At 42.4% G+C, this 26,099-nt stretch overlaps 1 protein-coding gene across 1 annotated transcript in view; it reads right to left on the minus strand.

Moving 5' to 3' along the window:
- Positions 1-20,108: 20,108 nt before the first annotated feature.
- FGF9 (fibroblast growth factor 9) overlaps positions 20,109-26,099 on the minus strand; it is a 28,600-nt gene continuing 22,609 nt past the window's right edge. Inside the window, exon 3 of the mRNA XM_064717395.1 lies at positions 20,109-22,368. Within this exon, the coding sequence (XP_064573465.1) occupies positions 22,123-22,368 (246 nt within the window). The 3' untranslated portion in view covers positions 20,109-22,122. The remainder of the gene's footprint in view (positions 22,369-26,099) is intronic.

Consider the following 26,099-nt stretch of genomic DNA (forward strand, 5'->3'; position numbering starts at 1 on the left):
TGTTTTAAGGTTTCTAGTATTGATTGAAAGCCTTCAAAGAAGGCCCTTCCAATGATTAATTGCCCCTGTGAACCCAGTGCTCAGGGCCTTCATGCACAGATTCCCCATCCTCACTTCCCATCTTGGACTTGCAGCTGCCACCAGCAGCACAGTGAGCCCTTCATGCAGGTATCTGCAATACCACTTTCCAGCCCTTTCTCTTCCAGCCACTCTAACCTGCAAGGTCCAGTTATTCCTTGGACTGAGGAACAATGGTTATGGCTCTGCAGCTTGGGCACCATTGGAATCACAGAAAACCAGATGCAGTTTCTGCTCCTGTGCTACTCTAATATGAAACTGTAGAATATCAAAATAGAAATTCAGGTCTTTATCTCAAATCTCTTCCTGCACAAGTAAACAGCTTCCTCTGTAAGGAAAAAAATGCTGCATGAAACCTCCTTTAATTAACTCAAACTTGGAGGTAACATCATTTCGTAAAAGGGACTAAATTAAATACTCTTTATCCCTGCAATTTGAGGAGGAGGGGGATCCATCAACATCTACAGTCTGCCCACGTGCCTTCCTCTCTCTTTCCTGCCTTCCCTCACTTCCGAGCAGTTCAGCTTTGCTTAGCCAGGTACTTGGAGTGCTGGAAAACCAGCAGCACCTGGCACAGCCAGGTATATTTAGTGGAAGCCCAGCTCTGCACACAGTGGTGCCTGGCAGAGAGCAGCAGCCCCACGCCAGTGCCCGCTGGCCTCTGCGCGGTTCCAGCGAGGGCTCTGCTGAAATGAACTTTCTTGAGGCGAACCCGCGGGTGAGTGCTAAAGATCAGGATGCTGGCAGGGGAGATGTGCAGCAAAGCATAAAGGAGCTTTTCTGCGGAAGTGCTCTTGGACAAATATGCTTAGCTCTGAGGAAATGCCAGACTAGGCAGAGAGGGGGAATGAAAGCTGCCCCGTTAACCAGGGAAGAGGCAGAAGTTTCCTGAGTCCCAACCAGCAGGGCCACCTGAGCAGCAGAGCACCCAGCTGCATGGCCTCATTGGCCCAAGGACAAAATCTATTAAAGAGCTTGAAAGTGTTAGCAGGATCACTGGGGATGTGCTAACAAGTGAGCTCCCAGCATGGACTCATTTTCCTACTGCCACTTAGCAGGGGTCATCAGATAGTGATATTTGCTTACTACTGAGCTGCACTGGATTAAAACACTCTTCCCTGTGACATGGGGGGCTTTCTGGCACCCAAAAATTTTTTTTTTCAATGGCAAGTTACCAAGATGTATTACACATGGCAGGTTGAGATCAATGCTATCGTTTTTACCAAACAAATAGCCATGCATTGCAAAAGGTCAATAAACTGGCAAAGGAAAATGTACAGCTAGTCATAAAGAAGCTTTTCTGTGGAAGTGTTCTTGGATAAATAAACATGAGTTCTTGTAAACACTGTGTACTTTCCAGATGCAAATATTCAGAAGGTGTGCTCAAAAAGCCTGAGATGATTCCAGCTCAGCATTTTATTAATTGGAGACTGAATTTTCGGTCAGTTATTAAGTGAAACTTAATGTGAAAAAGTGTTTGTTTGCCTAGTCAGGCTTACTGCTTACACCAAGATGTTGATAAGAGCATTCAGAACAGTAAAAGATACTTTGGATGTTAGAAAACACCTTGTGCAATATAGTGAGATTAGATATGGAGCAGGTTGCAGGACACAGGAAGGAAGGTAGAATTGCGGGGCAGCAGTTTACAGAGTTCAGACAGGGGTAGGATTGGTTTGGTTCTGCAATATTGTTTGGTATCTTTAGAAAATTTTAATCATGTGCTTTTTCCTTTCAAATTTTAGTTTCACTCAAGCCTGAGAGTTGTTTGAAAACAGGATTTCTACTTGTTGTGTGAAAGATGACAAATTTAATCACAAGAAACTAACCCTGCTGGGCAGGGAGGGTGAGGTATTGTTCCAGTTTAGGGGCACACCTGAGGGCACAGGCTTAAAGACTCTGGGCTCTTTCAAGAGTGTAGAGGAGGTCTGAGGCATCATTGGAGCAACCAGTTCCTTCACCAAAGCAGACATCTGCAAGGGCTGGCACCTCTGCCACAGCCCCATGGGGAGTTTTGGTGGGGGTACCCTGTCCCACGCTCAGTGGTTATTAAACCCAGTGGTTGTTTTCCTAACTTGTTCCGAGTCTTAATTACTCTTGCTCCAAGCACACAGCCACCCTGCTTCATGAAAAGCTGGACAGAAAGCACCTGTTGGGGTTAGGCAGTTCACCTCCCTCCTGGTTTGGGATTACTCCTACTGCACGCTTCCTGGCTTTTATTTTCCCCCAGAATAACTTCAAAACCTCCAAGCAGCACATCTTCTGCACCCTCCTCCACAAGCTTGGCCCTAAGGTTTGGGAGAGCACATAGCTCTTCTCCTCTCATTCAGAAGCTGGAAATGCACATCCTGCTCAAAAACTGAACTCAATTTGCATGTCCGTGGAGATTGGGTGAAAATAACTGTGTGTTTAGATGCAAACCAGCATAAGATACACATCATACAGAGGTCATCTGCAGTCTGCAGCTTGAACACAGCATGGGTATGAGCAGATCAGAGATGCATCACAGAGCCTTGTCATGCAAATAACTCCGACATCCATGTATGGCCTTTCCTCAGGTTTCCTTCTCCAGCAGAAGGAATTTGAGCCTACTTTTCCCTCCTGAGCAACTCACAGGGGTTCCCAGCAAAGGCACTGCCAAAGGGCCGAGGCTCAGTGGGGCGGGGAGTGAGCCTCTGCAGAGTGTCCAGCTGTGCACAGAGCCCTCCGAGGGGGCTGCCTCGGGTGTCATGTAGCAATACATCCCAAGGCCACTCCTGGAATGTCTCTGAGGCTTTGTCCTGGCCCCCACTGTAGCTGTTTCCCAAGCCACTCACCACCCTTGCAGTGACCAGAAACAGAAGTTGTTATCCCACACTGTAGGAAGCTCTGACCAAAAACCCACCACCGTGTGTAACCCAGAGTGAAGCTCTGGTGCTCTCTGGCTCCGGCCAGCACCGAGTGGTGCTGCAGTCCTGCTGCTCCATCAGCAGCAGCTTCCAACGTCCTGCCTTGGTCTCCTTGCTGCTGCCCACATCCTGCCTGGCCATCCCAATACGCCTCACATCACTCATCCCACAGCCATGCCAGGAAGACCCAAACACAGGACTTCCAAGAGGAAGCTAGCACCTTTTTAGTCTCGGTGTAAATAGTTTTGCAGTGCTGTTTTTGAGCCCAGGAATTTCCCCCAAGTAGGGAAGAATCCAGGAGCAGGTGAGGAAAGCATGTGAGACAGGATGCTGAGTCAGCAGCCTGAGATCTCCATAGTGGATGCCAGAGGAGACACATGCACCCACTCCAGGCAGCAACTGTCCAGTGGGGAGGGATCCCTGCATACAACTCCCAAGTCCTCAGCCACCAGACCCATTTGGTGCTGGCAGATTTGCTGGTGGCAAAGCTGGGCAGATCCAGGACACCTGCAAAGGGCAGATTCTTGCTCAAAAAGGTCCAAACACATCTTCTACTCCTGCAGCGCAGGCTATGTCTCTGCTGCAGTGATGGTTGACCTTGGAAGATGGAAGCAGGAGGAAAAGTTGATAGACATAAGGGCAGCTTGCTTTTCTTCTTGTCATGTGTGGCTTTTCTATTTTTTAATCCATTTTTGTACCAACCATTCCCCTACTGCTTCTATGCCTTAAGAAAAAGCTCATTTCCTTTCTTCTTTTAGTCAGAGACCAAAAATATTCACCAAACTCTAAGAAAAAACTCAGTGTACTGTTTGATAGAAACACATTATCTTTATCTTATGAAGGGTCATGCTACCAGGGGTCCCTCTTCAAGGTGAAATGAATGTTTGATACTGTCCTACTTGTTCCCAAGATGTGAGGACTTGAGCCTCAAGGCAGTCTCAGTATAAGAAACTGCTGAAAAAATTGAAATATCTGTCTAGATCTGGGGATTTAACAGATTTCTAGAAGTTCTCTTTTGCTCACAAGCCCACATTTGAATCAAAATAAATTCCTCCTATCTCTTTCCAAATATTAAATCTGACTTTAAGGAAAGCCTAAAGGGAAAGCATAAAGTGAAATAAGCAGAAGCAGAGAAAACATAGTTCTGACAAAGAACAGCAAAAGCAGGAGAATAAAAGTGTTCATTCTGAAAGCCAGGTAGGCTTCATTCACCAGCTGTACACTCAGTCCCTTTTTAGATATCACAGTTGTTCACCACCCACCTGACTATTATCCTCCCCCTCGATCTGGGGGACTTTCCATCTCTTCCTCCCCTGCATGATTACATGACCTTTCATCGCTAGGACGAGCTGCCTTCCATTAGCCCAGTCTCTCCTCCCCTCCTTATCCTCAGAAATCTGGCAGGGACTGCTGACTCCATCCTTTTCTCCAGAGCAAGGCTGTCCTCCAGAAAGTGTCTCTGCCTCACCTCAAGCATGTCCTGGAGGTACCTGCCTGAAGCAGGCTGAACTGTACCTCAGTTTAAAGCCCAACATAGCCTGAAGCAGACAACAAGAGCCACGTCCCTCCTATTTTTGACCCTGGCTCTTATATTGGTAAACTCCAGACATCGCTTATTTTACTACTTCAAGTCACAGCATTCAAGATTTTTTAGTTTATTGACTGCTGACACGAATTCTTTGTATATTGTGACATTTTTGGCTCATTCCTTACTTCTTTATGTTTAGAGCAGAGAAACAAAGGAAGGGGAGGGTGGAGTAATCTTACACTCTCTATTAAAAGCAGTGATGGAGCATTCAAAGCAAAGCACATAGCAGAGGGAATCACAAGGCTGGAGAAAACAGTCAGATGTGTGTCTCCCACGACAATTTTTTTCCCCTAATGCATAGCAAAGGAAAAGGGGCTCAGAATTCACACATCATGCAAACTACAAAAATTGTTGAGAATGTACTAATGAGAATTAAATGCTGGTAGGTGCTCTCAGATGTCATCTGAGAAACTGAAGTGGTGAGTACCAGAAATAGGTTGCCAGCTGTCTCTGGTCATATTCTTTGTACAAGAATGCTAACAGTTTCCCCCTCCTATACACCCAGGGACAAACTCTGCCATCGTGTAAATCCATGCAAGCCTCCAGCTTCTCCAGGACTGCACAGCTGTAAAAGGAATCTCACAGTTTTATTAAAGGCTGAGAAAAAACATTTGGCAGTGCTGCCTGCTGTCAGCTACCACCTTTCTGGGAAGCTCTAGCAGCCCAGCCTGGCTTGCAGCATCTCATCCCCCACGGCACACTCAGCACATTCAGTGCATTAGGAGGACAGTATTTTAACTCCCCACACTGTGGGCAAAAGTGCCCCACTCAGGGCAAAAAGGAGACAGGTGCCAGGCATCTTGAGTGTCAGCCAGGCAGTTTACTCACAGTTGCATTATTCCCTGTGTTTGCCTCCCCCTGAGTGGTGCAGGCTTCTCCTCCGTGCTGCACTGCAGCTCTGCTGTGCTTGGCTGCTGCATGAGGAAACCCATCCCGGTCTGGCAGAGTGCAGATCCCACTGCTGCCTTCTCCACAATGCCCAGACCAGTGGGTACAGCTGTTCTGAGGTGTCCATCCTCAGGACCTGCATCCACACAAATCTGAGAAACTTATTTCCAAAAGCTCCATTGTTCCCGGTGATAGCAACAGCTCAGGTCTCACTGTGGCAGGCCACATATTTCATTTTGGAAATGGACATGTTGTGATTCAAGGCTGGACACCATGTCTTGTTTAAAACTTACAAATGTCTTCCAATAATTATATCTCCAATTTGAAAATTGCCTCACTGAAATCTTTTCCGTACCTAGCTTGGTCTCAATCCTCTTCTCAATCCTCTATCCAAAGATAGAGGAATAATTTTCAGTGCTCCTTTATGGTTAGCAGTTACTGGAAAAAAATCCCCCTTCCTCTTCTGCAGTTTCACCAATTATTTCTGCTTCACACCACATTTCTAAATAATTTGCTGTCTATGAATATCCCCTTTCCCTCCACTGTTCCTTAATACCCACACTTTTTGCAACTTGAGTAAGTAACCAAATTTCAGTGTCCTACATGTTCTCTCCATTGGGAAGAAAATGACGCAAACACGAATTTCTTTTATTTTTTGCTGCAGTCCTATTTATTTAGAGACTTTACATAAGGTCCTTCTGCCCTGAACCCAGCAGGATTCAGACCTCAGGAGATGGTTTCTTTGCTCAGTGACCCAGTGATTATCCAATCCCCCAAGGCCCCCTAAAGTGAGATCTCCCCCAAAGTGTGTCTTAGCTCCATTCCCTTAAAGGCTTCCCCACTCACCCACAGACTCTGATCCCTTCCCCACTAACTCCCCTCCAGTTTCCATTCCTTGTCCCATACAGGCAGCTACCACCACACAGATTTTCCCACACAGGCTCCCCGGAAGGCCCCTTCCCACCAGTCCAACTGGGATTTCAAGCTTCTTTAAAGCCCCCAGTGTTTTGAAAATCTGTAAAGCAAAACCTACTTCAATCTCACATTAAGCTTGAATTATATCCACCAGGAGCAATGGGGCACCTCCCAGGTTATCAATTTTAAAAATATTTTCTGTATTTTATGAGGTAATGAGGTATCTCCCAGGTTATCAATTCTAAAAAATATTCTCTCTATTTTACTGCTCACCTCTCTGTCTTTACTGGATCTGTGGTGAAGTTCTCAGCACCTCAGTACTGATGGCAAAGGGGACAGCATTACCATGGCTGGGTACAGCCCAACACTCTGGATGCTGTGTCAGCTCCCCTGGAGTGAATCTGACATTTTTAAGGCAATGAAAGAAGCTTGTACTAGGCAAGCTGTGCACAATGAGCAGGAACCTTTTCTTCAATAATAACCTCTAACAAATGGGAATTGAAAAAAACGTTGCCAAGGTGTTCTTTTGAAGGTGGAAAATGCTGCCTCCTAAAATTAAATTGCACAAAGCTGGACAAAGAAAGATAGCAAACCACGTGCCAGACAAACTGCCACTCAGCTAATACCTTACTTTCTAAATATAAAAACAACCCACTGCTTGCACTGACAGTTCAGCACATAAGCAAGAAGGCAATGATGTATAACACCATACTGAGCTGAGCCTGCAGAAGCACACACTCAACTTAGCTACCTCTCTGTAATTATTTATGAAAGGGTGCTGGGGAAAGAGGGTAAAACATGTCCAAAGAAGAGCAGCAGCAGCACAGAGGTTGCTCAGCTGAGCCACTTTTGTCCACAGGGGTTGTCTAAGCTCACAGCTGTGAGTGGCCACCACCAGTGGCCAAGAGACTCCTACCCCTTGCCTTCTCAAGACAATTTGTTGCTCTGTTCCTTTATGCAGCTGCTTACTAACACTTCTTTAAAAATATCTGCAAGCCAATGCAATAGCTTCTGATATGCTTGGCCACAAAAGCTCTCCCAAAATTTTTCCTGAAACCCGTTTCTGGAGAGAAGATAGAAAATGTTCATCTTTTCTTACCCTTATCATCCCACTCCATTCATTCAACACTGCAGAGTGCCTTCTTCAGTCTTAGCCAATGTTTGGTACAGGACAGATTTACAGGTTTCTTATTTTATTCCATGTCTCATGCAGGCAAAGAGTTAGACAGCAAGAAAAAGGAAGGAGAAGATATTTTTCACTCCTAGTTCTGTATCCTTTAGTTTCTCAATTGGCCAGCACCACCAGCTCACCATTGCTGCACTGGACTTCCCTTACCTTTTTAAATTATAGCAAAATCAATTCACTATTCTATGAAGTTATTTTTAGATCTAGTTTTTAAAAAATCCATTCATAGACATTCTTCGTAGCTATATTTTATTAAAAAAAAAGCTTTCACAAGGACTGTGATTCATAATACCTAAGCTCACACATAAAATTCTATTGATTACCTAACAATTTACAGAATTTCATGCACTATTACTTGAAATTTAAAGCAAAAACTCAAATCTTGGGAAACTCTGAAGATCTCAGTTTTATGTTAATACAAAATCGAATCCTTTTCCCTAAAGAAATGAAATGTATTTTCTTTAGCCAGCAGTTCTGATAGATTTTATCCTCATGCTGCTCCAGCATTATCATACTTTCTCATCCTTCAGGCTGTGTAAATTTTGAAAGCTACCCCCTGAAACTCTGAGCACTAGAAGCATCATGATCAATCATCAACTCCAGCATCTGCTGTGGCAGCTAAATTTGGGTTAAACTGGGAGTTGGAGCTGAGAGCATGAAGTGAGCTGAGAGTAGTACTACTTTTAAGTGTACCTTAACAAAGGAAGGTAATACATGAAAGTAGATTTCACTTGCTGCTGAAGTTTAACCTTATAAAAATTGTCAGTTCACTAAACTGTAATTACAAAGGTTCCTAATTGTCCTGTTTTGTGTCCCTATGCCAGCTGAGCCCAAAAACACAGCTTACCATGAACATGAAGGAAGCTAAACATGAAACTCTGACCACGCCTGCACTACAATGACCATTTGCACAGACAGGATCTGCCAGCAGCAGGGTCTCAGTGACACCACATTGGTTTGGAGGGAGAGGAAACATAGCAGCTTTCTGAATATTCATCTCTAAATTCCAGGGAATTGTTGGCATTTAATACAATGTAGCATGGCAAATATGTTGAGAAGTTACTTTGATTAATTAGGTATCTCCTGCATTTTGTGTCTTGGCATTTCATGACCTCTTTCTGGGCTAGAAATATTTTAGCACATCAAGGCAGGTAATTTCAGGATCAGTTCTGTCAGAGCAGAAATGGAAAACCTGCAGCACTGACTTTCCAGAATCTTTTCCAGTGAACTAACCTGAAAAAACCAAGTTTGGTTTCACAGTTCCTTTCAGCTGGATCCTCTGCCAGTAGGAATTTCAAAAGCCTGCATCATGATTCGAACATGTTCCTATGCCAAGTGGTTTCCACTAAGTTAACAAACAGAAGTGCTCAGCCCCGTGCTGCAAATCTTTTCACATTCCAGAGGACTTGAGTAAATGGGCACCGGGTGGTCATTCGCATACTCTGTCTAGCAAAACAATGTTCCCAGCTTACTTACACAGAGCAGAAGTGTTCTAGGAATTTGCAAATGTAGTGTTCTTAGAAACAGTGACCTGCAGCCACTTCTCCTGAAAGCATAAGCCTTACTGGTGCTTTGGGGACAGATACTCATTTGCACTGGAAAGGTCAAACAAGTTTGGGGTGAACAGATTCAGGAGAGCAATAGTGCTGCTTTTCCCCTGGGAGATAGCTCAGTGTTGTTAGCATAGCTAACATCCTGGATGCAAGATTGCTCATATGGGGATGTCTCCAGATGTCCATCTTTTTGTCCATCTAGCTGGAGGCTGTAGGTGAACAGGGGTAAAACCTAAAGATCCTGTGAAGAAAACACCTTTAGTATCTATAAAGATACCTTTAGTATCTATACGAACAATAAGAAGATACTGTCAAATGGAAAATGTGAGAAACCAGACTCCATATGGAGCTGGCAGGAATGAACTGTTTGTAGCACTTAGTGTAACTCACACTACAGACATGCAAGTATCAGCTCCCTGCACTCCCATTTTTGCAACTGAAATCACATCATAGTAGGACACATCAGATACACTGCAGTCTCATTATCTCCACCTTTACCACCATTTCCTCCACCTGTTCAGTCTGTGAGGAGGAAATGCCACCTCCTGTTTCCTTCAGTTTTAAAGTAATGTCACATCAGACAATACTCACAAATTTGAGCTTTCTGGTCTGCCATAACAAGAATAACAAAGCAATTCAACATTGCGCGACTCAGTCCTTTAGACCTCCTTGTGGCTTGCAGGAACTTCCAAAATCCCCTTTTGGGTTTCCCCATCTTGTAATTCCCTCACGGAAGAAAAATATATGAAAAACAAAACTTACGTGCATGACCTTCCATGAGCTCACTCTTGTCTTAATGAAAATGTCTAACTTAAATATTGTCTAAATTTTACATATCGAAAATATATTTTTCAGACAGGACTTTCCTCTTGAACTGTCTAGCTTAGCTGAAGTTTTCTCACTGAAGATTTTGATTACTATTGTTCTTCCACTGACAGCAAGTGAGGACTCCTATGCCTCTGAGATGGTGTTTTTTCATTTCAGAGGGTTTAAACTATTAAAAAAATCCAGTGAGAAGTAATCCTAGTTGTTACACAATGTCCTTTGAAGAATTTCATTGGGGCTTTTTTACATCTGCAGTTGGTGGTTTTGGATATAGTGTGTCAAGTTAAAAAACTACACACCACTTTGAAATAATGACCTTTGTGTACATGTATAATTAAACTAGCTTGCAGAGGAACTGGTATAGCTTCCCTCTCTTTAGATACAAAAGAAGAGAAATTCAGACCTTGTTGAAGCCAACAAGAAAACTGATTGGCACAAACAGCACCAGGTGCTCACCTGTAATCTATATCATAAAACCATAATTGGCCATCCCCTTTAGGACTAAACTAAGAGGAATGTTGAAGGTCAGGACGAAGGTGTATTTGCAGCCTGCATAGTTTCTGTACACATTAATAGTCCTTCATGGGTATTATGTTCACATTTTTCAGAATGTATTTGTGGTATTTTATTTGCTAAAGCCTGGTGGGGTGGTCGCTGCTGTCTGAGACAGACAATTATGGCAGTGCCAGCAAAACTAAACAGAGTCTGAGTTTGCCCAGGTAAGCTGTGCCTGGTCAGGAGCAGAGCTGCCCATTGTGTATCTTTCTCTATCTGTCTTAATGAGGACACCAGGAAAGAGAGAAATGAAACATCTCTTCAGGAAGGGTAACAAATGCTGAAAGAACACAGTATCTACAGCAGCAGAGCTGTACAGTTTCCTTAATTTGCCTTCTTTTCTGTCCCAGCAGAAGAGGAAGATGAGTTTACAGAATGGCAACTACCTTAGCTACAGGGAATTTGCTTAGCTGAATCCTGACTCATGCTGCTCATCTTTCCTGGAGTTAGTAGCTCTGCTTTTGCTTATTCACTGCAGCAGCAAAGAAAATCAAAGCTGGCACATTAGACAAGACACAGTGTTATGCCTGGCAGCTGTTGTGATGTTTGACTTTTGGGATCAAATCATCAGCCTAGGTTGGTATTTTTGGTGGCTAAAAGAAAGGCAAGCAAAGGGTGCCCTAAGCAGAAGCTGAACTAAAGCCTATCTCCAAGCCCTCGGGACCCTTTCCAGCATTCCTGAGATGCCCCAGGACACCTCAGGGACTGCATTGTCACTGCTGAAGCTATTGGCTCTGCCTCTGACTCTGAGAGCAGCAGCCTTGAGCACCTTGTTGGGCTGCAGCACTGCCCACCTTGGTGCCATGGGCCCGGGCTCACAGCTGCTGCCTCCCCACTGCCTGCAAAGTGAAGTGAGAAAGTTTCTGTAGTACTGAAGCAGTACAGGTCACATAAAGAGAAATTCTACTTTGGCCTATTTCTCTGTACTTTGATTTTTAGACATGCAATTCACATAGGTCAGTCCAAACACTGGCAGCTCAGAAGCTCCAGTAAAGCCAAGGTCTGAGAAACAAAATAGGAATATTTCCCCTAAATTTTCCCTGGTCCAGTTTCCACAGTAAGTATGCACTCTTTTTCAATTACTTCTTCTCAAATATGTGTTGTCATGAACATAAATTAAAACCAAGCCTGCTGGCTGCAGAATAATTAGCATACTAAATGGGTTTTTGCTTTCAGAGAGAGGATTTTGTTTCTGAAGGTCACTTTCTTCTGAAGGAGCCAACACACTCTGCTGCAACACACTCTGCAGCAAATGCAGAGATTTAGTCCTGTCAACCAAGCACTTCTAGCAGATCTTCTCTTCCTTTGGATGTGCATAAATAATTGGGCACGATGCTCTAACACTTTAAAACAGGGACAAGGAAGAGGATGAGGGTTTAATAATTGCATCTCATGGCATGAAAGGAACTTTGCTCATTGGAACTCCCCTTGTTTTTTATAAAGGAGATGGGGCAAGTTTGCAATGTGTAAAAAATGGGAAATGCTGTGCCCAGTTTTGCACCACACACAGTTCAAGAGGGAAGCATGAAACTGAGAAGGTTTAGCCTAGAGAATTACCAAGATATTAACAACAAATTACCTGCAAGGGCATATGAAGTTTCTACTGCTGCCTAAAGGACAGGAATGATGAGATCTGAGTCAAAATAGGAGCAGAAAATAAATCAAGGGGAAGCCAATGGAATTTCAAGACTGTGTAAATAAACAGCTGCTTAGTGAGTTGAAGTGGGAGGGTCCAAGTGACAGAGCCACCACCATTCTGCTTCCGCTCACTAAAGCTGTTCACTTTTGCTTGTTGTTGAAGTCATTTTTCCAATTATTTAGAGACTTCAGAAGCAAAAGAGGTGGGGTTTTTTTTGTCCAAAAATTAAAACATGAATTCAAGTATTGGCTCATCTACTACTGTTCTAGTCCTCTTGCAATGATAAGTTTTGTGCAGCTTAATTTCCTAAATTGCTCTGTAACACACTCCCATCCATGTCTTCCAAGAACCATTGACCTCTTCAAGGAGGGAAAAAGTGGGCAATTGCCTTTGGTTTTTACTTGGAAGTATAAAATACAAAGAAAAGAGGAAAAAACTCCTTGATCTGTGGACTTGCCTGAAAAAAGAACAGTAAGATATAAATTTTTCCATTTATCTTAATCAAGTAATACCTCTAGAAGAAAACCTCCTTTTAAAGTCAGATGTTAATTCTGAAATTCAGGGAGCTTTTGCTGTGAGAGAGAGATCAGGGATGGATGCCAGCGCTGGAATGAATTTAGTACTGCTCACCAGGGCCACTGTTTGAGTACATGGAGGCTGAGAGGGCTGGTCTTTCCTTGCTCCTCTGAATCAGTGGGCCACCACACCCCTCCTGAACCAGGCCTTACCCCCAAAATCTCAGGAGGGGAGAGTCAAGGGCAGGGAGATTCCCCCATCAGGCAGTGGGCATCCTGCCTGCTGCTGCCCACAGAGACAAACAGCAGGTCCCAGCAACAGCAGTGGTGGAAGAAGCCCAAGGTTAGCAAGTCATCCTACTTGAGATGTTTGACTTTTGGTTCAGGCTTGTGGTGTTCACAATGTTGTTTTCATCCTATTTATTGCTACAGAAGGCGATAGCAAAGTAATACATCCTAACTGGCTATTGGAGACAAAGCAGTGAAAAAGCATGACCTTAGCAAGGAGGAACACCTTCCTTAGAGGAACACCTCTAAAAAATTATTGTTTCATGCCTGTGACAAGGAGAACTGTGGAAGAGAGGAAAACTTCAAGGCTATCCTACCTCCTCTCACCATTAAGCCTGAGTCAGTTTTACTGATCATGCAGATATTGATTTCCTCCAAGTCAGGGCTTAGCCTTAAACTCACTTATACAAAGATCAGTTAGGAACAAATTGCCTGCATCTTAAGTAGCTGTCTGTGGTCAACTGAGAATTTTGCAAAGAAGGAGCACAGACATCTCCTGGTGCCAGACACAGCCCTTGCTCAGCAGACGCTTTTGCTGTGAACAAAACCCAGCACACACCTTGGCAGACCAGGCTCTGCAGCACCCACTCATGTCAACAGTGAGGCTGTTCAGTCCTCAGTGTATGGAGAAGGAGTTTCCCAGCCCCAAAACAAACCCTTTTCTCTGGTCTGAGTCCTCTTAGCACCACTTACATTATGGAGCTGACCCTTGAGATGGATTGCTCATTAGAGGTGTGCAACGCATGGTCTTCTAAAGCTGCTAAGAAATATCAGTTAGCTGGAAAGTAGAGAAAGTGTGCTTGGGGCAAAAGGAGTAGCACACAGGCAAAGCAGGGAGAAGAAACAGAAACATTTGTGTTTCTGTTCTATTACATTTCAGACTGTGCTGATTTCCCCCTGGCAAACCCAGGAACTTCCTTGTCCCCCTGCTTAGATGAGCCCTGTTTTTGACATGTCTCTTTGCTGCCTCTCCCTCCTCTCCACAGGGACATGGCTTCCCTGTTTCAGAGAGACTTTCCCTGCAGTGCAGACAAGTTCCTCAGCCTGTCTGAGTGAGCACTTTGCCTTGATGAAAGTTAACCCTGGAGCTGGGCGGCAGAAGCTGGGGGAGGTTTGAGAGGCATCTGCAGCAGGTGGGGAGGGAGGTAAGCACTTCTGCTGTGCATCAGAGGCCTGGCATACCCGTGTAATAGCTGAATATGGTCTCCAAGACTACACTTCTGTGAACAAATCACATTTTCCATTAAGAAAGAAATGGATGCTCAGCTGCACACTACTTCATGAGCCATGGAACACTTACCTACTATCACAGCTGAAAATATGGCTGCAAGTAACATAGCTTTGACTTCAAAATTTCAACTCAGGAGTATCTTGGCTAATTTTTAATTGTTTATTTAAGCAATACAAGAGAGGAAGTGGAAATAAACAGGTTCACATGTACTGTCAAGCCTGTTGTTCATCTAGTTTTTGGGGGAGGGTTTAAGATGTCACAGCCACCACATCTGTACAGCAAAGACTGTTATTGACAGTTGAGATCAGAACTTTGCTTGTTTTCCACTTTACTGCTACAGAAGAGTGGGGATACTCCTGGGATCCCTCCTAATCTAATCAAGCAGGCCTGTTTGTTCTAAAGAGAAAGAATGCTTCTAGCAGAGTACCTGTGTGTATGTAACAACTCACAGAGAGTACAGAAGGAAAACACCAGTCTACTCGGAGCAGCCTTCAGGCATACACCAACAGTGCATTTTTCAGATAGATAATAAGGCCATAAATGTAGAAACATTAATTAGGTGCATGGAATATGGGCTGAGGTGGGAAAGATAAGAGGTGCAAATTCTACTAAAGTCAAGCATGAACTCCTTCATGTGGTCCTGGAATGAGGAAGGTAGTCTCTTGCTGAGGGAACTGCTTGTGCAGTACAATAAACCAAAAGACAGCAGCTTCCTTTCTACACCAAGCAGCCTGGCAGGCACATTGTTACAGAGGCTGGAACAAGCAGGGACATTCCACTCGGAAGAGAGTAGGCTGATCTCAAGCAGCAGGAAATGTCAATGACTGTGGCAGCGTGTAACACCATCCCCGTAGCAGAGCATTTGTGGAGTTCACTGTACAGTAATATCAATTGGAAAGTAATGGAATATTACAGAACCCCAGAAAGACAGTTAAGAGTATGGAAATCTGCTGAGAGGAATCTGAGCATGAGCAAGTTCACATTTGCCTCCTTCAAACCCACTACAGGTAAGGGGTAACATGCAGTTTTCTTCTTTCACTCTTTCTTCAAAGTTTTTTTACTGAGTAAAGACTGACTTGATTGGTAATGAGATTACACTGGACTCAATCACAACTACAAAATAGAGGTTTCATTGATAGCATCAGCCTAAATACTCAAATACCACAAAATATATTAGGAAGGTTGAGGTGATAGGAAGAAACACCTTAAAAATACTGGAAAGGTGTGGGTTTTATTAGAAGGAGGGGAGCTAATACAGGAGAGCACATAATACAGCAGGTTATTTGGGAGTGATTCCCATGCACATTGAAGAGGCCAAAAGATCTGCTTTCCTCCAAAGGACAGTGGAGTGGAGTGGACTGGAACCAGTGAGGAAAATATCCTTAATGGAACTGGGGACATGAACCTGACATTCATTCTTCAGAGAACAGTTCAGGTCTTACAACAAAAGGGATTGACAACCAAATTATGCCTCTTTAACACACATTTCAAGTCCTTATAATTCAATGAGTTGCCAACATGAGTAATTCAACGTGGCTGATCAAGAGATTTCAAGTTAATAAGGTGATGTCTACGATGGTAGTTTAGGTGTTAAATGATCTTAATGGATAATAAACCAAGCCTTGCACAGAACACTTAGTGAAAGGAGAAATGGAATGGATACACCATATCCGAATAAACTGACATTATATATTGAACAGCCTTCTAATGGTCACACTAGGGACACAGTATGATGAAGACCCAAACCATCCTGAATGGGAAGATGTAAGCACTGATTTCTTCTGGAGTCAAACCACACAACAAATCAAAGATGAAAATGCACAGAGAACTGTTTACCAGCAAGTCTTCTGCTTCCTAGGAATGTAGATAAGATGGACCTACCATGCAAGTTCTTTGTGAAGGTTTGTGAAATTAACTACAGTCCAAGAATAAAAAACATGGATGGTAGCAGAAAGAAGAGAAAAGGAAAAATGAGAGTCCTGCCTGAGAAGTTACAGCCTTGCCAGCCAAAACATTAGAGATTTAGAAAATTGGCTTAACCAAAGAAGCCAGACATAGATAATTTGACTGCAACTACTTCTGTGTGTGGACATTCATAACAAGCATAAAGATTTCTAAAAAGCAATAGAAATCGTGCTACATAAGAAATACAAAAGAAAGAAGTATGCATTCAAGAGCACAGCTGTGAGGGAGTATTTCAAGACACTCTTTCAATGTTTACATCTACTCTCTCAACAAGGGTAGAAATAACAATAATAATTTTAACTAAAGCTACTCTCTGCGGGGGCAGGGAGAGCTTGTCAATAAAATGAATGAGTTCCAACATTACAGAAATGCTCTTTTCACCTAGACTGACTGCCTCCAACTGTAAGATATACATAAATCCAGACCCTCTGGACATGGAAAAAAATATCTACAGGGCATATTTTGCATATCAGCATAATTTGACTGCCTGTGATTTCTCAAAAAAACAGAAATGTGAGAAACATTTTGACAGTTCAGTCTAATTCTAGAATTCTTTTGGCTATGTAGTTGCTAGTTGTGAGTGATGCACATAAAAATAATTTCCCCTAACCTAAAGGAAAAGGGGATCAGGTTTTTGGGCTTGTGGGGGTTTTTTGAGGTTTTTTGCTGTTGTTGTCTTTTGGTGGGGTATTTTTAGTTTTTGGGGGTGGGATTTTTTTGGTTTTGGGGTTTTTTGCTATGAAGTGAAATCCCTTTTGCATCACTAAACAATATAGAGCTAAAATTTATTTTATACACAGCTCTCTGTGACAGGATATTTGTGAGAGGTTGTTCAGGCAACAGATGCAGGTTTAATAAAGCTGGCATGACTTGAGGATCATTCGGAAAGATTTCTCCCATGATAACAACATACTAAGTATTAAAGTACAATTAATGTTGTTTCCATCCATGTAATAGGTATGGTAAGAAAAGGTCATCCTATGGACTGTTAACAGCTACTCTGAGCACAAGAGCAGCATCTTTGCAAGGCATGTGATCCTCTATCCTAACCCAGAATCACATGGCAATTTTCCTGCCCCAGGGTTCAGACCAGAATAACTCTGAAAAATTATACAAAGGCAGCTGGACTTCAGAAATCATGAATGAAAAAATAAAAGAATAATTTTCACTATTAGAAAACAACACACACACAACATATTAAAGGTAGAAAACTGTGAGGGGAAAAAGCAAAAAGACGGGGTTTTATAAATTACTTTACAGGTGGAACTTGGTTGTTATTCTCACTTAAAATTTCCAGACCATTAAATATTTTCTGCTTTCAAACTTCTGGCATCTGACCTGGCCAGATACCGTCGCAATTTTTTGTTTCTAATCACTAATTGTCTTTTGAGACCTAGATTTAAGGTGCCAATTATCCATGACCTGCATACTTCAATGCCAAAGAGTTCAGCAACAAACTCTAGGGCAGGCTGTTCCAGCCTCTTGACAAGAGGAGATGAGTTTTTACTACTGGAACTTACTTGGGGGCCAGTTGGGAAAACCATCTTGTAGCATTATGGGAAGGTGAAAGATAACAAAAAGGCAGGACAGAACTGACTTGTGAACAACCTATGGAGAGCTCTAACACTTTAAGACCAGAGATAAAATTCTGGAAAGCAGAAGCCTTCTGGTTTTATTCTCAGATCAGTAAACAATGGGCCATGTGGAATAAAATATTGAGGATTACATGGTTGTCTACTTCTTTCCCCAGTTTACCCACAAATACAGCTGCCTGCACATACACAGCTAAATGAGTAGAGGTCTGAGTTTCCAAGATTTTCATCAGAATTCCAAAGAATCTGGAACCTCTCCATTTCTGCAAAGTAAACTGCAGTTTTAAGGAGCCTGGTCACATCTCGAGGTTTGCTCATGTACCTCATGGGGACCTTGTGAGAATTACTAGCTGGGAGTAGGAGTTCATACAGCAAGGTATTCAGCATGGCTCACAGCCCATCCATTTCTACTCCTATAATCATGAGTAACAGAGCTGAACCTTAGAGACACTTTTTTACTTGGTAGAAAAGGCAGAGCAGAGCATAAGCTAGGGACTGAGAAAGGCATGCTGCAGAAGTATCTTCTCTTACCTCTTGCAATATTCTGTATACAAAGAAACTGCCTCAGAAGCATCTTTTCAACTCCCTCCTATTTGCTTATTTATTAAACTCACATTTATCTTATTTTCAAGGGGACAACAGAAGAGTTTAATTTTTTTAGGCCAGTCTCATCTCCAGCCTCCACATCTTATACCCTGTCATTTTGGAAAGACACCCGTTTTTTTTCCCATCCAGTTGGCAAGCAATTTGAGTCCTGCACTGATTGGTAGAAACTTAAGGCAAATTTCCTAGGATTTTTCTCTTTCCACTCTGCACTGCCCAGCTCTGCCAGGTTTCATTCACCCCACCTACATTTGGGAGGGCTGCCTTACACATTACCAAAAGCAGCTCCACACCAGCCTATATTATAACACTGGTCTGGATCTCCATCATCTTTTGGGCAATACTGATTGCCCAGACAGATCTGCTTCAGGTAAAATGCTAATATAATTCTTGCCAAAAAGACATCTCCCTGCTTTTTTCCAAATTAGCAAAAAGGCATAAAAAATACTGATGTTTTATGTTTTCCGGGAATATTCTCACACTCTTTCTAGGAATAAGCAAGGACATCTCTTTGCCCTCCCATTATTACACATGCGCACAGTTATAAGAAAATGCTCTGAAGGGACATCAAGCAAATAATACCAATTTTCAAAATTCTATAGCAATATATTTATACAAATTACAGAATTCTGTATGTATTTACACACCATTACAGAATACCAAGTAAAAATAACACCAACCGTTCTTTTCTTTTTCCCTCAGATTTGTCTTCAAGTCAATTTTAGAGCTCGAGAAAGGTGCCAGATGGGCAGCACTAGAAGGTGAAGACTTCAGTTTGGCAAAACAGCACAGGAGGAGAGGCACTGCAAGCCTCCCTGCTTTGCCGTGTCAGCTCTCTGCAGCCCTGATTTAGCAGGATCACATAAGGTGCAGGAGGGTGTCCGTGCCCCTTCACACTTCCTGGCAAAGGAGCTGAGCAGCACCCAGGTGACAATGGCTTTGTCCATCCCCCACCCAAAACCAAAGAGAAATAGCTCATTTCACACAAGAGACTGAACAGAATCGGTGGTTCGCTACCCAAAACAGGCCAAATTTGACCCAGTGAACCTGCAGGGAGTGGCAAACTGCCAGCTCCTGGGCCTTCCAGTCTTGCAGTAATGCCTAAGTTAAATTACATGTTTCTATATTTACATAAAGTCAGTATTTACACACCATTACGGGTTATTCGAGTAAATCGGTTACAGTTTATTTAGAAGGACTGCCATAAACTCATAACATTTTTCTCGAGTTTAATCCTTTCTGTAGAAAAATACAAAAAAAAAAAAAAAAATTAAATAAAACATGTCAACTAGTAGTAATGATTAGCCTATGACTAAAAAAAATCCAAGTCAATTTAACATTAAGACTTTAACTGTGGCCTAATATTGCGGCCTTGACTCAGAGTCATTTTAACCTTTGCAGATAATTTCCTGGTGTATGTCAGATTTACTGAAACAGCAGAGAGTTGCAACCTCCCTTCCTCGTGGTGGGCTTGATGCATTTACCATGGAGCAGTGAGCCCTGGTCCTGCCCAGGAGCGCCTTTTCTTCTCCTACAGTCTCGGCATGGCCCACACGAACAATCCGGCACCCGACCGACCCACAGCAGGCAAACCATCTGAGCCCCAAAGGCTGGGACACAAACGTGTGGGCTGCAGCTGAAGGCTGTAAATTCCCTGGCAATAACAGGCCCTAGACAAGTACTCTACAAATCAACTAATGTAATTTACGCCTCTTTATCGTCCATGAACAGCTACAACAAAACGCCATGTTGTGTTTGAGATCACTGATATCGCCGGTTGAGACATGGCTCCTCCTACCTGCTTCAGCACGGTCAGGGAACGTTTATTCAGCACACTGACCCAGAGGTCATTCCAGAACAGAAATAAGTTTCAAACCATATAAATCAGATGGACAAGGGTGCTGTAGAGCAAAAGTTTCTTAATTACAAGTAGACTACAACTTTACATCACTCCTCCAAAGGAGCCCCCGTGCGTACGCAGACAGCCAGGGTGTCAGGACCAGCCCTGCTCCCAACATATCCAATGGTGAAGGCTACACTCAACTTAATGGCACTGATTGAAATCCTAAGGGATGAAACAACTACAAAATGCATTTGTCATATGGATCCTAACATGGTTTTCATCTCTTTTTTTTCTTTTTTCCCCTTTTCTTCAGAGTGTTAGGGGGGAAAATGCCTCTTCCTGAGGGTTAATTTCCAAATGGTAACTGCTAATCAACGTTTTCATGTGCTTATCTTAAAATGCTACATACCCTTAAATATTATATACTGTCTCCTCACTTAGGGTTCATGAATATTTGAACATACTTTAGGAAAAACAATAAAAATAAGTCTAATACTGTCCCCCTCATTGTCATTATTGATAGAGATTTATTAGTTTCATTTTGCAAGTTTTACTTTAGGAAGGGTGCTAATATCATGTATTATGACAGTTCACACTGAAAGCAGTTTTCCATAAAAGGTATTACAATGACCCCTATGGAACTTGTATAATTTCATAGTAGATAGTCAAGTGCACAAATAAACATGTTTACAAGAGTGATCCTGTTAACCTGGTTCTTGCCCTCTGAAATATTTATGTGTTCTTTGTGGAAACTTAAAATTAGTATAATTGTTGTTGGTATTACTTATGTTGTTCCTGGCATTCTCTTTAGGAAAAAAAAATAGCATATTTATCATTTAGCTTTGGTATAATCTGCAATAGGTTTTAACAAGTAGAATATATTCCAACCCCTATATTTTCCACAGCTGTGAAATTTACAATGATGTAAGAAGTCACTTTATCAGAGAGGAAATATTACAGACACATAAAAAAAAGTTGAAGACCCAGTTTTCTCTTTAATCCTCTGGGGTAAGCTACGAAACAAGCAGTCAGAAGAGTGAGGACTCAGTGTCATGAGTGGTGTGCATACTTGTACAATAATACGGGCACAAAAGAGATTGTCGCCTTTAGTACATGAGGGTCACTAGAATTTATTATTGTCATTACCTTTTTATTGTTGGCTTTTTTTTTTATCCATGCACCTTTATATTTACTTGCATGAATTTACCACAGGTTCATAGTGGCCTTTGCCATTTCAATGCTTACAGAGCCTAAAGCTTCCAAAATGCCTATCTGGCCTGTACATATTTCATTAAAAATAAACTCTATATAATAAATAAATATATAAAATAAATAAAATGTTGCCTTTGGAATTTCTATAAATAAATTTAACTTTTTATTTTTATTTTTTTACTAAGAGGTCTTTGCTTTAAACTCAGTGGGGTGAGACCCAGAGAGCGATTAACTGAAAAGTCTCTTGTTTAAGTAAGACTGCACCCTCCATGCCTTTGTAAATGCAGCGTACACTTGAGCAGGCCACCAGCCAAAAATCCTGATGAATCGAAGTATGGCAGCTATGCTGATATATGACGAAGTACAACTGATCAAAAATTTAAAAGCGTGTCTATTCCCCAGCATGCATCAGGCCTTCCTCCTCCTCCTCCTCCTCACCCTCCTCCTCCCCTCGGCTCCTCTCTCTCGCGCTCTCACTCCCATTCATCCTCTCCCTTCCTCTCTCTCTCGCACTCACTCTCTCGCGCTCCCTCTCGTACTAAATCAAGCGAGTGGGCATAGGCTCTCCTCCAGGAGGACAAACCTTTAAGTGCAGAACAAAATCAGCATGTTCCATCCAAGCCTCCATCATACATTATGCATGCGACAAAGTTTGGCAACAGTGGAGCTGATGTGATGACACAGCTAATCAATAAGAACCCACCGCATGAAACCTTTATAGTGGTTACTTTTTAAGGGCTCAAGTGAAGGAATTGTCTTTGTCAACTTTGGCTTAAAATATCCTTATATAGTTCTGGTACTTTCTCAGGGTCCACCGGTCTAGGTAAAAAATGTGTAAATTTTTGATGCCGTTTAGTCCTAGTCCCTTCTCTTGGAGTCCCATCTTTATTTAACGCAACGTAGTATCGTCTTCCAGTGTCCACATGTTTATATAGATTTGATGAATATGTGTTATACCAGTTTTCTTCAAATTGCTCTCTGAATACACACTCCTGGGTTAATTTTTCCTGTGGAAAGAAAAGAAAGAGCAGTTAAGGAGACAGCCACTAAAATAAGTTACTTGTTTTAATGGCTTGAAACTGGTATCTCCTCGATAAATTGCAGAATAAACTATTTCAGTTCTCCCAGTTTTAGCTATGAAGATCTGTATTGCTGAGTGTTTCAGGAGGCAGTCAGAAGGGTGGATAATTCTATGTGAAGCAAAAATGACTCTCAAAGCCTCACTACCCAAATCAATACTGTAACAACAAAGATGAAAACAGATACTTTCCATTTCTGAGAGCTCCCAAGCAGCTCACAAGACCTTACTGGACTTCTGTAACAAATTGTTTCAATGGTGAGTGCAGGCATTCAAACAAACAGATATAAATAAAAGAAATTAGAACCAGTTTGCAGGGCTGCAATAAAATTTACAGTCTTAAAATCTCTATGTCGTTTCAACGCATGGAGAACTTGGTGCATTTCATTAATTTAAAGGCATGCAATTTGCTAGCCTTCATTTGATTTATTGTTTGTATCATGAAGCCACAACCCAACAGAGCTTCAAGCAGGAACATGAACCCTGTGTGCTGAGATGAAGCAGGCAAGGAAAAGCCCTCCAGGTTTGCATTGTCAGGGTTGTCCTTGTGTCCCATCTTACTGAGGACAGGACCCACTGAGGATATCAACCATTCATCAGATCCCCCTGCGACCACAGAATCCCACTCCTTCCAGTTGACCCACTTCTTCTCCCACTTCTTCTGTGTGTGTGTTGCCTTCCACATCCTTAAGATTGCTTAAATTTGTTTTTTAAAAAATTGCTTAATAGAGTGCTTAAAACACAGCCACCTGATAACCAGACTCATTTTAGGAAGGATTCACACAAGTTACTGGGCAAAAAGGTGGTGAGCATGGGAGAGCTGATGGAAAGCTGGGAAAAATAAGCCTGAAAATAGTCTTTTCACCAGGCACAAGAAAAAAATAGTGATAATTCAATGTATTTTTTGCAACAAATTCTCATTTCAATAACACATCAACCTCACCCAGCTTCCAGCTGAGGATCAATTTCTAATTATTACAAGGTTCCATACAATGCATGTGTTTTACAGACATTAAATCTTCAAACAGTTCTTTTAGACTGGAGCATGGAGATGGGAAAACAGAGACCAAGGCCCAGATGCAGCAATGTGCGGCATCTAGGCCATAAACTTGTGCCTGCACACAACTAAGGAGCCACAGCTCAAGCACCCCTGAAAACCAGCTCCCATGACTTTACCAAGGAACTTCCCAAGGTTCACCACCACCAAACCTTTCCTGAAGCTGCAGGTGCCTTTGGGGCCACCTCTGCTTCCTGAGACTCAGCTCACAACCCTTTCCCAGGCCAATGTGCTTTGGCCCAGCCCAGATGTTTCACTGCTGCTGTGTGTGGCAAGCACTCTGCTCCCAGGGCAGCCCACTTGGGCTGGGGACAAGAGAGGCCCAAGAAGCCCTAGACACCTTACAGAAGCCACCCAGGAAGTGTCTCTTGTGGAGGAAACAACCCCGTGCAAATGGGGAAAGGAAGGCTACACCCCTCTGCACCTGTACAAACCGAGTGTTGAGCTGCAAAGACAGAGTCCTCCTCAGGCCCTCCCAAACACCTGAAGGTATGGAATTTGGAGGGATCTTCTGAATTAAATTTGTGACAACTCCAGTAGGCAAGAAAGGCAGCAAGTAAGCTGTTCTTGACTTCCCATTTAATGGGTACCTCATTACCACTCAGAAAGTAGAAATCCCAGACAGGACCCGGTTTCACATGTTCAACACCTGAAAATTCACTGTGGCAGTGACCATATCCCTTTGTGGATGTGACAATTTTTTTTTAGAGTAATTCCTGACTTTGACATTTTTAGTTCAATTTTTTTTTAGCTTGATTTTTTTTACTTCAAACAGAGCAATAGTCTACAATGGTTATAGGCAAAAGAAGCATAAATCTGTTCACATTAAACCCTTATCTGTGGGCCATAGCCTGCAACCTCCTATTGATAATTGCCTCTATGTCCTTTGCCAGCTTGAAACCGCAGCCGCATTGAGCATCACCAGACCAGCAGCAGCTGCCAGTTACACCCATTGCAGTATTCCCCTTGCACAGCCTCAAGAGTACAAACTATTACAAAAGGTAATCTGCTGCAGAGGGGATTATCTTTAAGTATAGATTTCATTAGTGTTTTATTTTGCATGAGATTTAAAATCATCTCTGTTTGTCCTAAGGCAGATTCAGATGCTAGGGGGTATTATATACTGGACTTTTATATAAGTCCGTGGGGAAAGAAAAACTAATTCAAATTGTTTTCCTGCTCTCAGAAGGCAATAGGATCACATGACAAGCACTGCAGAAGAACTCCCTGCTAAAAATAGCAGCATTTTAGGAAGATATTTCAGTCCTGTCATGAATTCATTAATTATTCACTTCATCTGCAGTTTTTTTTAGCATCATCATAAATTTCTATCTTTGCAAGAACTACTTCCCCATGCCCTGAAGGAGAAATTTTAAAATAGCCTCTCTTTATCTGGCAGGTTTGATGGATCATGACAGTGCTGTGGTACACGTAACTAGCAGACCCTGAATCAGGAGGTTTGCATTGTACTGCACTCTGGATGAGTTAAATGGATTTCAAGCTCACAAATTCAATCTTCATTTTACAAGCTTATCCTATTTTAACTTTCTATTCACTTACAAGACAGCTACATCTCTTTTGTCCTTCAAAATTCTCAGAAATTCATGTGCAAACATGAGGCAAATACTTCAACATGAACATAACAGAGCAATCAGAATGTGGAAATAGATAGGTAGGGACATTAACAATTACCCTTTAAAAGAAATGAAATCATTTCTTTATACAGTCAAGCCTTTTCCTTCTAGGAGACTTTGAAATTCTGGTTGTGGTCAGACACCATTGGAGTAAATCAGTGTTGACAACTTTGGATCAGATCCTGTAAGTAACATGGCACACTGAAATCCCATAATATCCTTCTTCCCATGCCCTAGGAGAGTCTTACAATGATGTCTCATCCAGTACCAAGAGAGACAGAAGTCAACATCCACCAGAACAGTCATTTATGCAGAATCACAGAATCCTTTGGTCTGGAAAGGACCTTTAAGATCCCAGAGTCTGACCATTAACCTAACCCTGATGAGCCCACCTCTAAACCATGTACCATCACAGCCCTACATAACATTAATACCTTATGCTCACATTTTAAGTATGCATGTCTTTATTCCAGCCAGAAATGAGCATAACACAGAGGTGAGGCTGGTCCATCCTGCCAACATCACCCTCTTGTCTCACCATCTTAGGAAGGGAAAGTCTTGCTGAAAACCAACTCTCCCAGTATGGAAAGGATATGGTGTTTCCTGATCACATTTCTCCTTCTGGCTATGACTTTTAGAAAGTCCCTCTATGCACTTTTGAAGAGCAAGATTTAGCCCTACAATACAGCGATTTTTGCATACCTTTATTCCAGCAACTGACTTCTCTATCAATTTTCCAGTGCAAATATTTCTTTGCACCATACTTAAAGTTGCTGGACATCTTTGTCGAAAGCTGACACAAATACCAAACATACCCAACTGGAACAGCTATGGAAAGTAACCTGCATTCCTGTGAAAGGGGAGGCTGCCTGCCTTGCTCAAATCATTTAATTCAAGGCCAAATAAGGAGGTGACCTCAAAATTATATAAATCAGATGTTGCACCACATTCCACATGTTTTCTGTGAGA

This window comes from Zonotrichia leucophrys, chromosome 1, assembly GCF_028769735.1.
Source record: "Zonotrichia leucophrys gambelii isolate GWCS_2022_RI chromosome 1, RI_Zleu_2.0, whole genome shotgun sequence".
NCBI lineage: Eukaryota > Metazoa > Chordata > Aves > Passeriformes > Passerellidae > Zonotrichia > Zonotrichia leucophrys.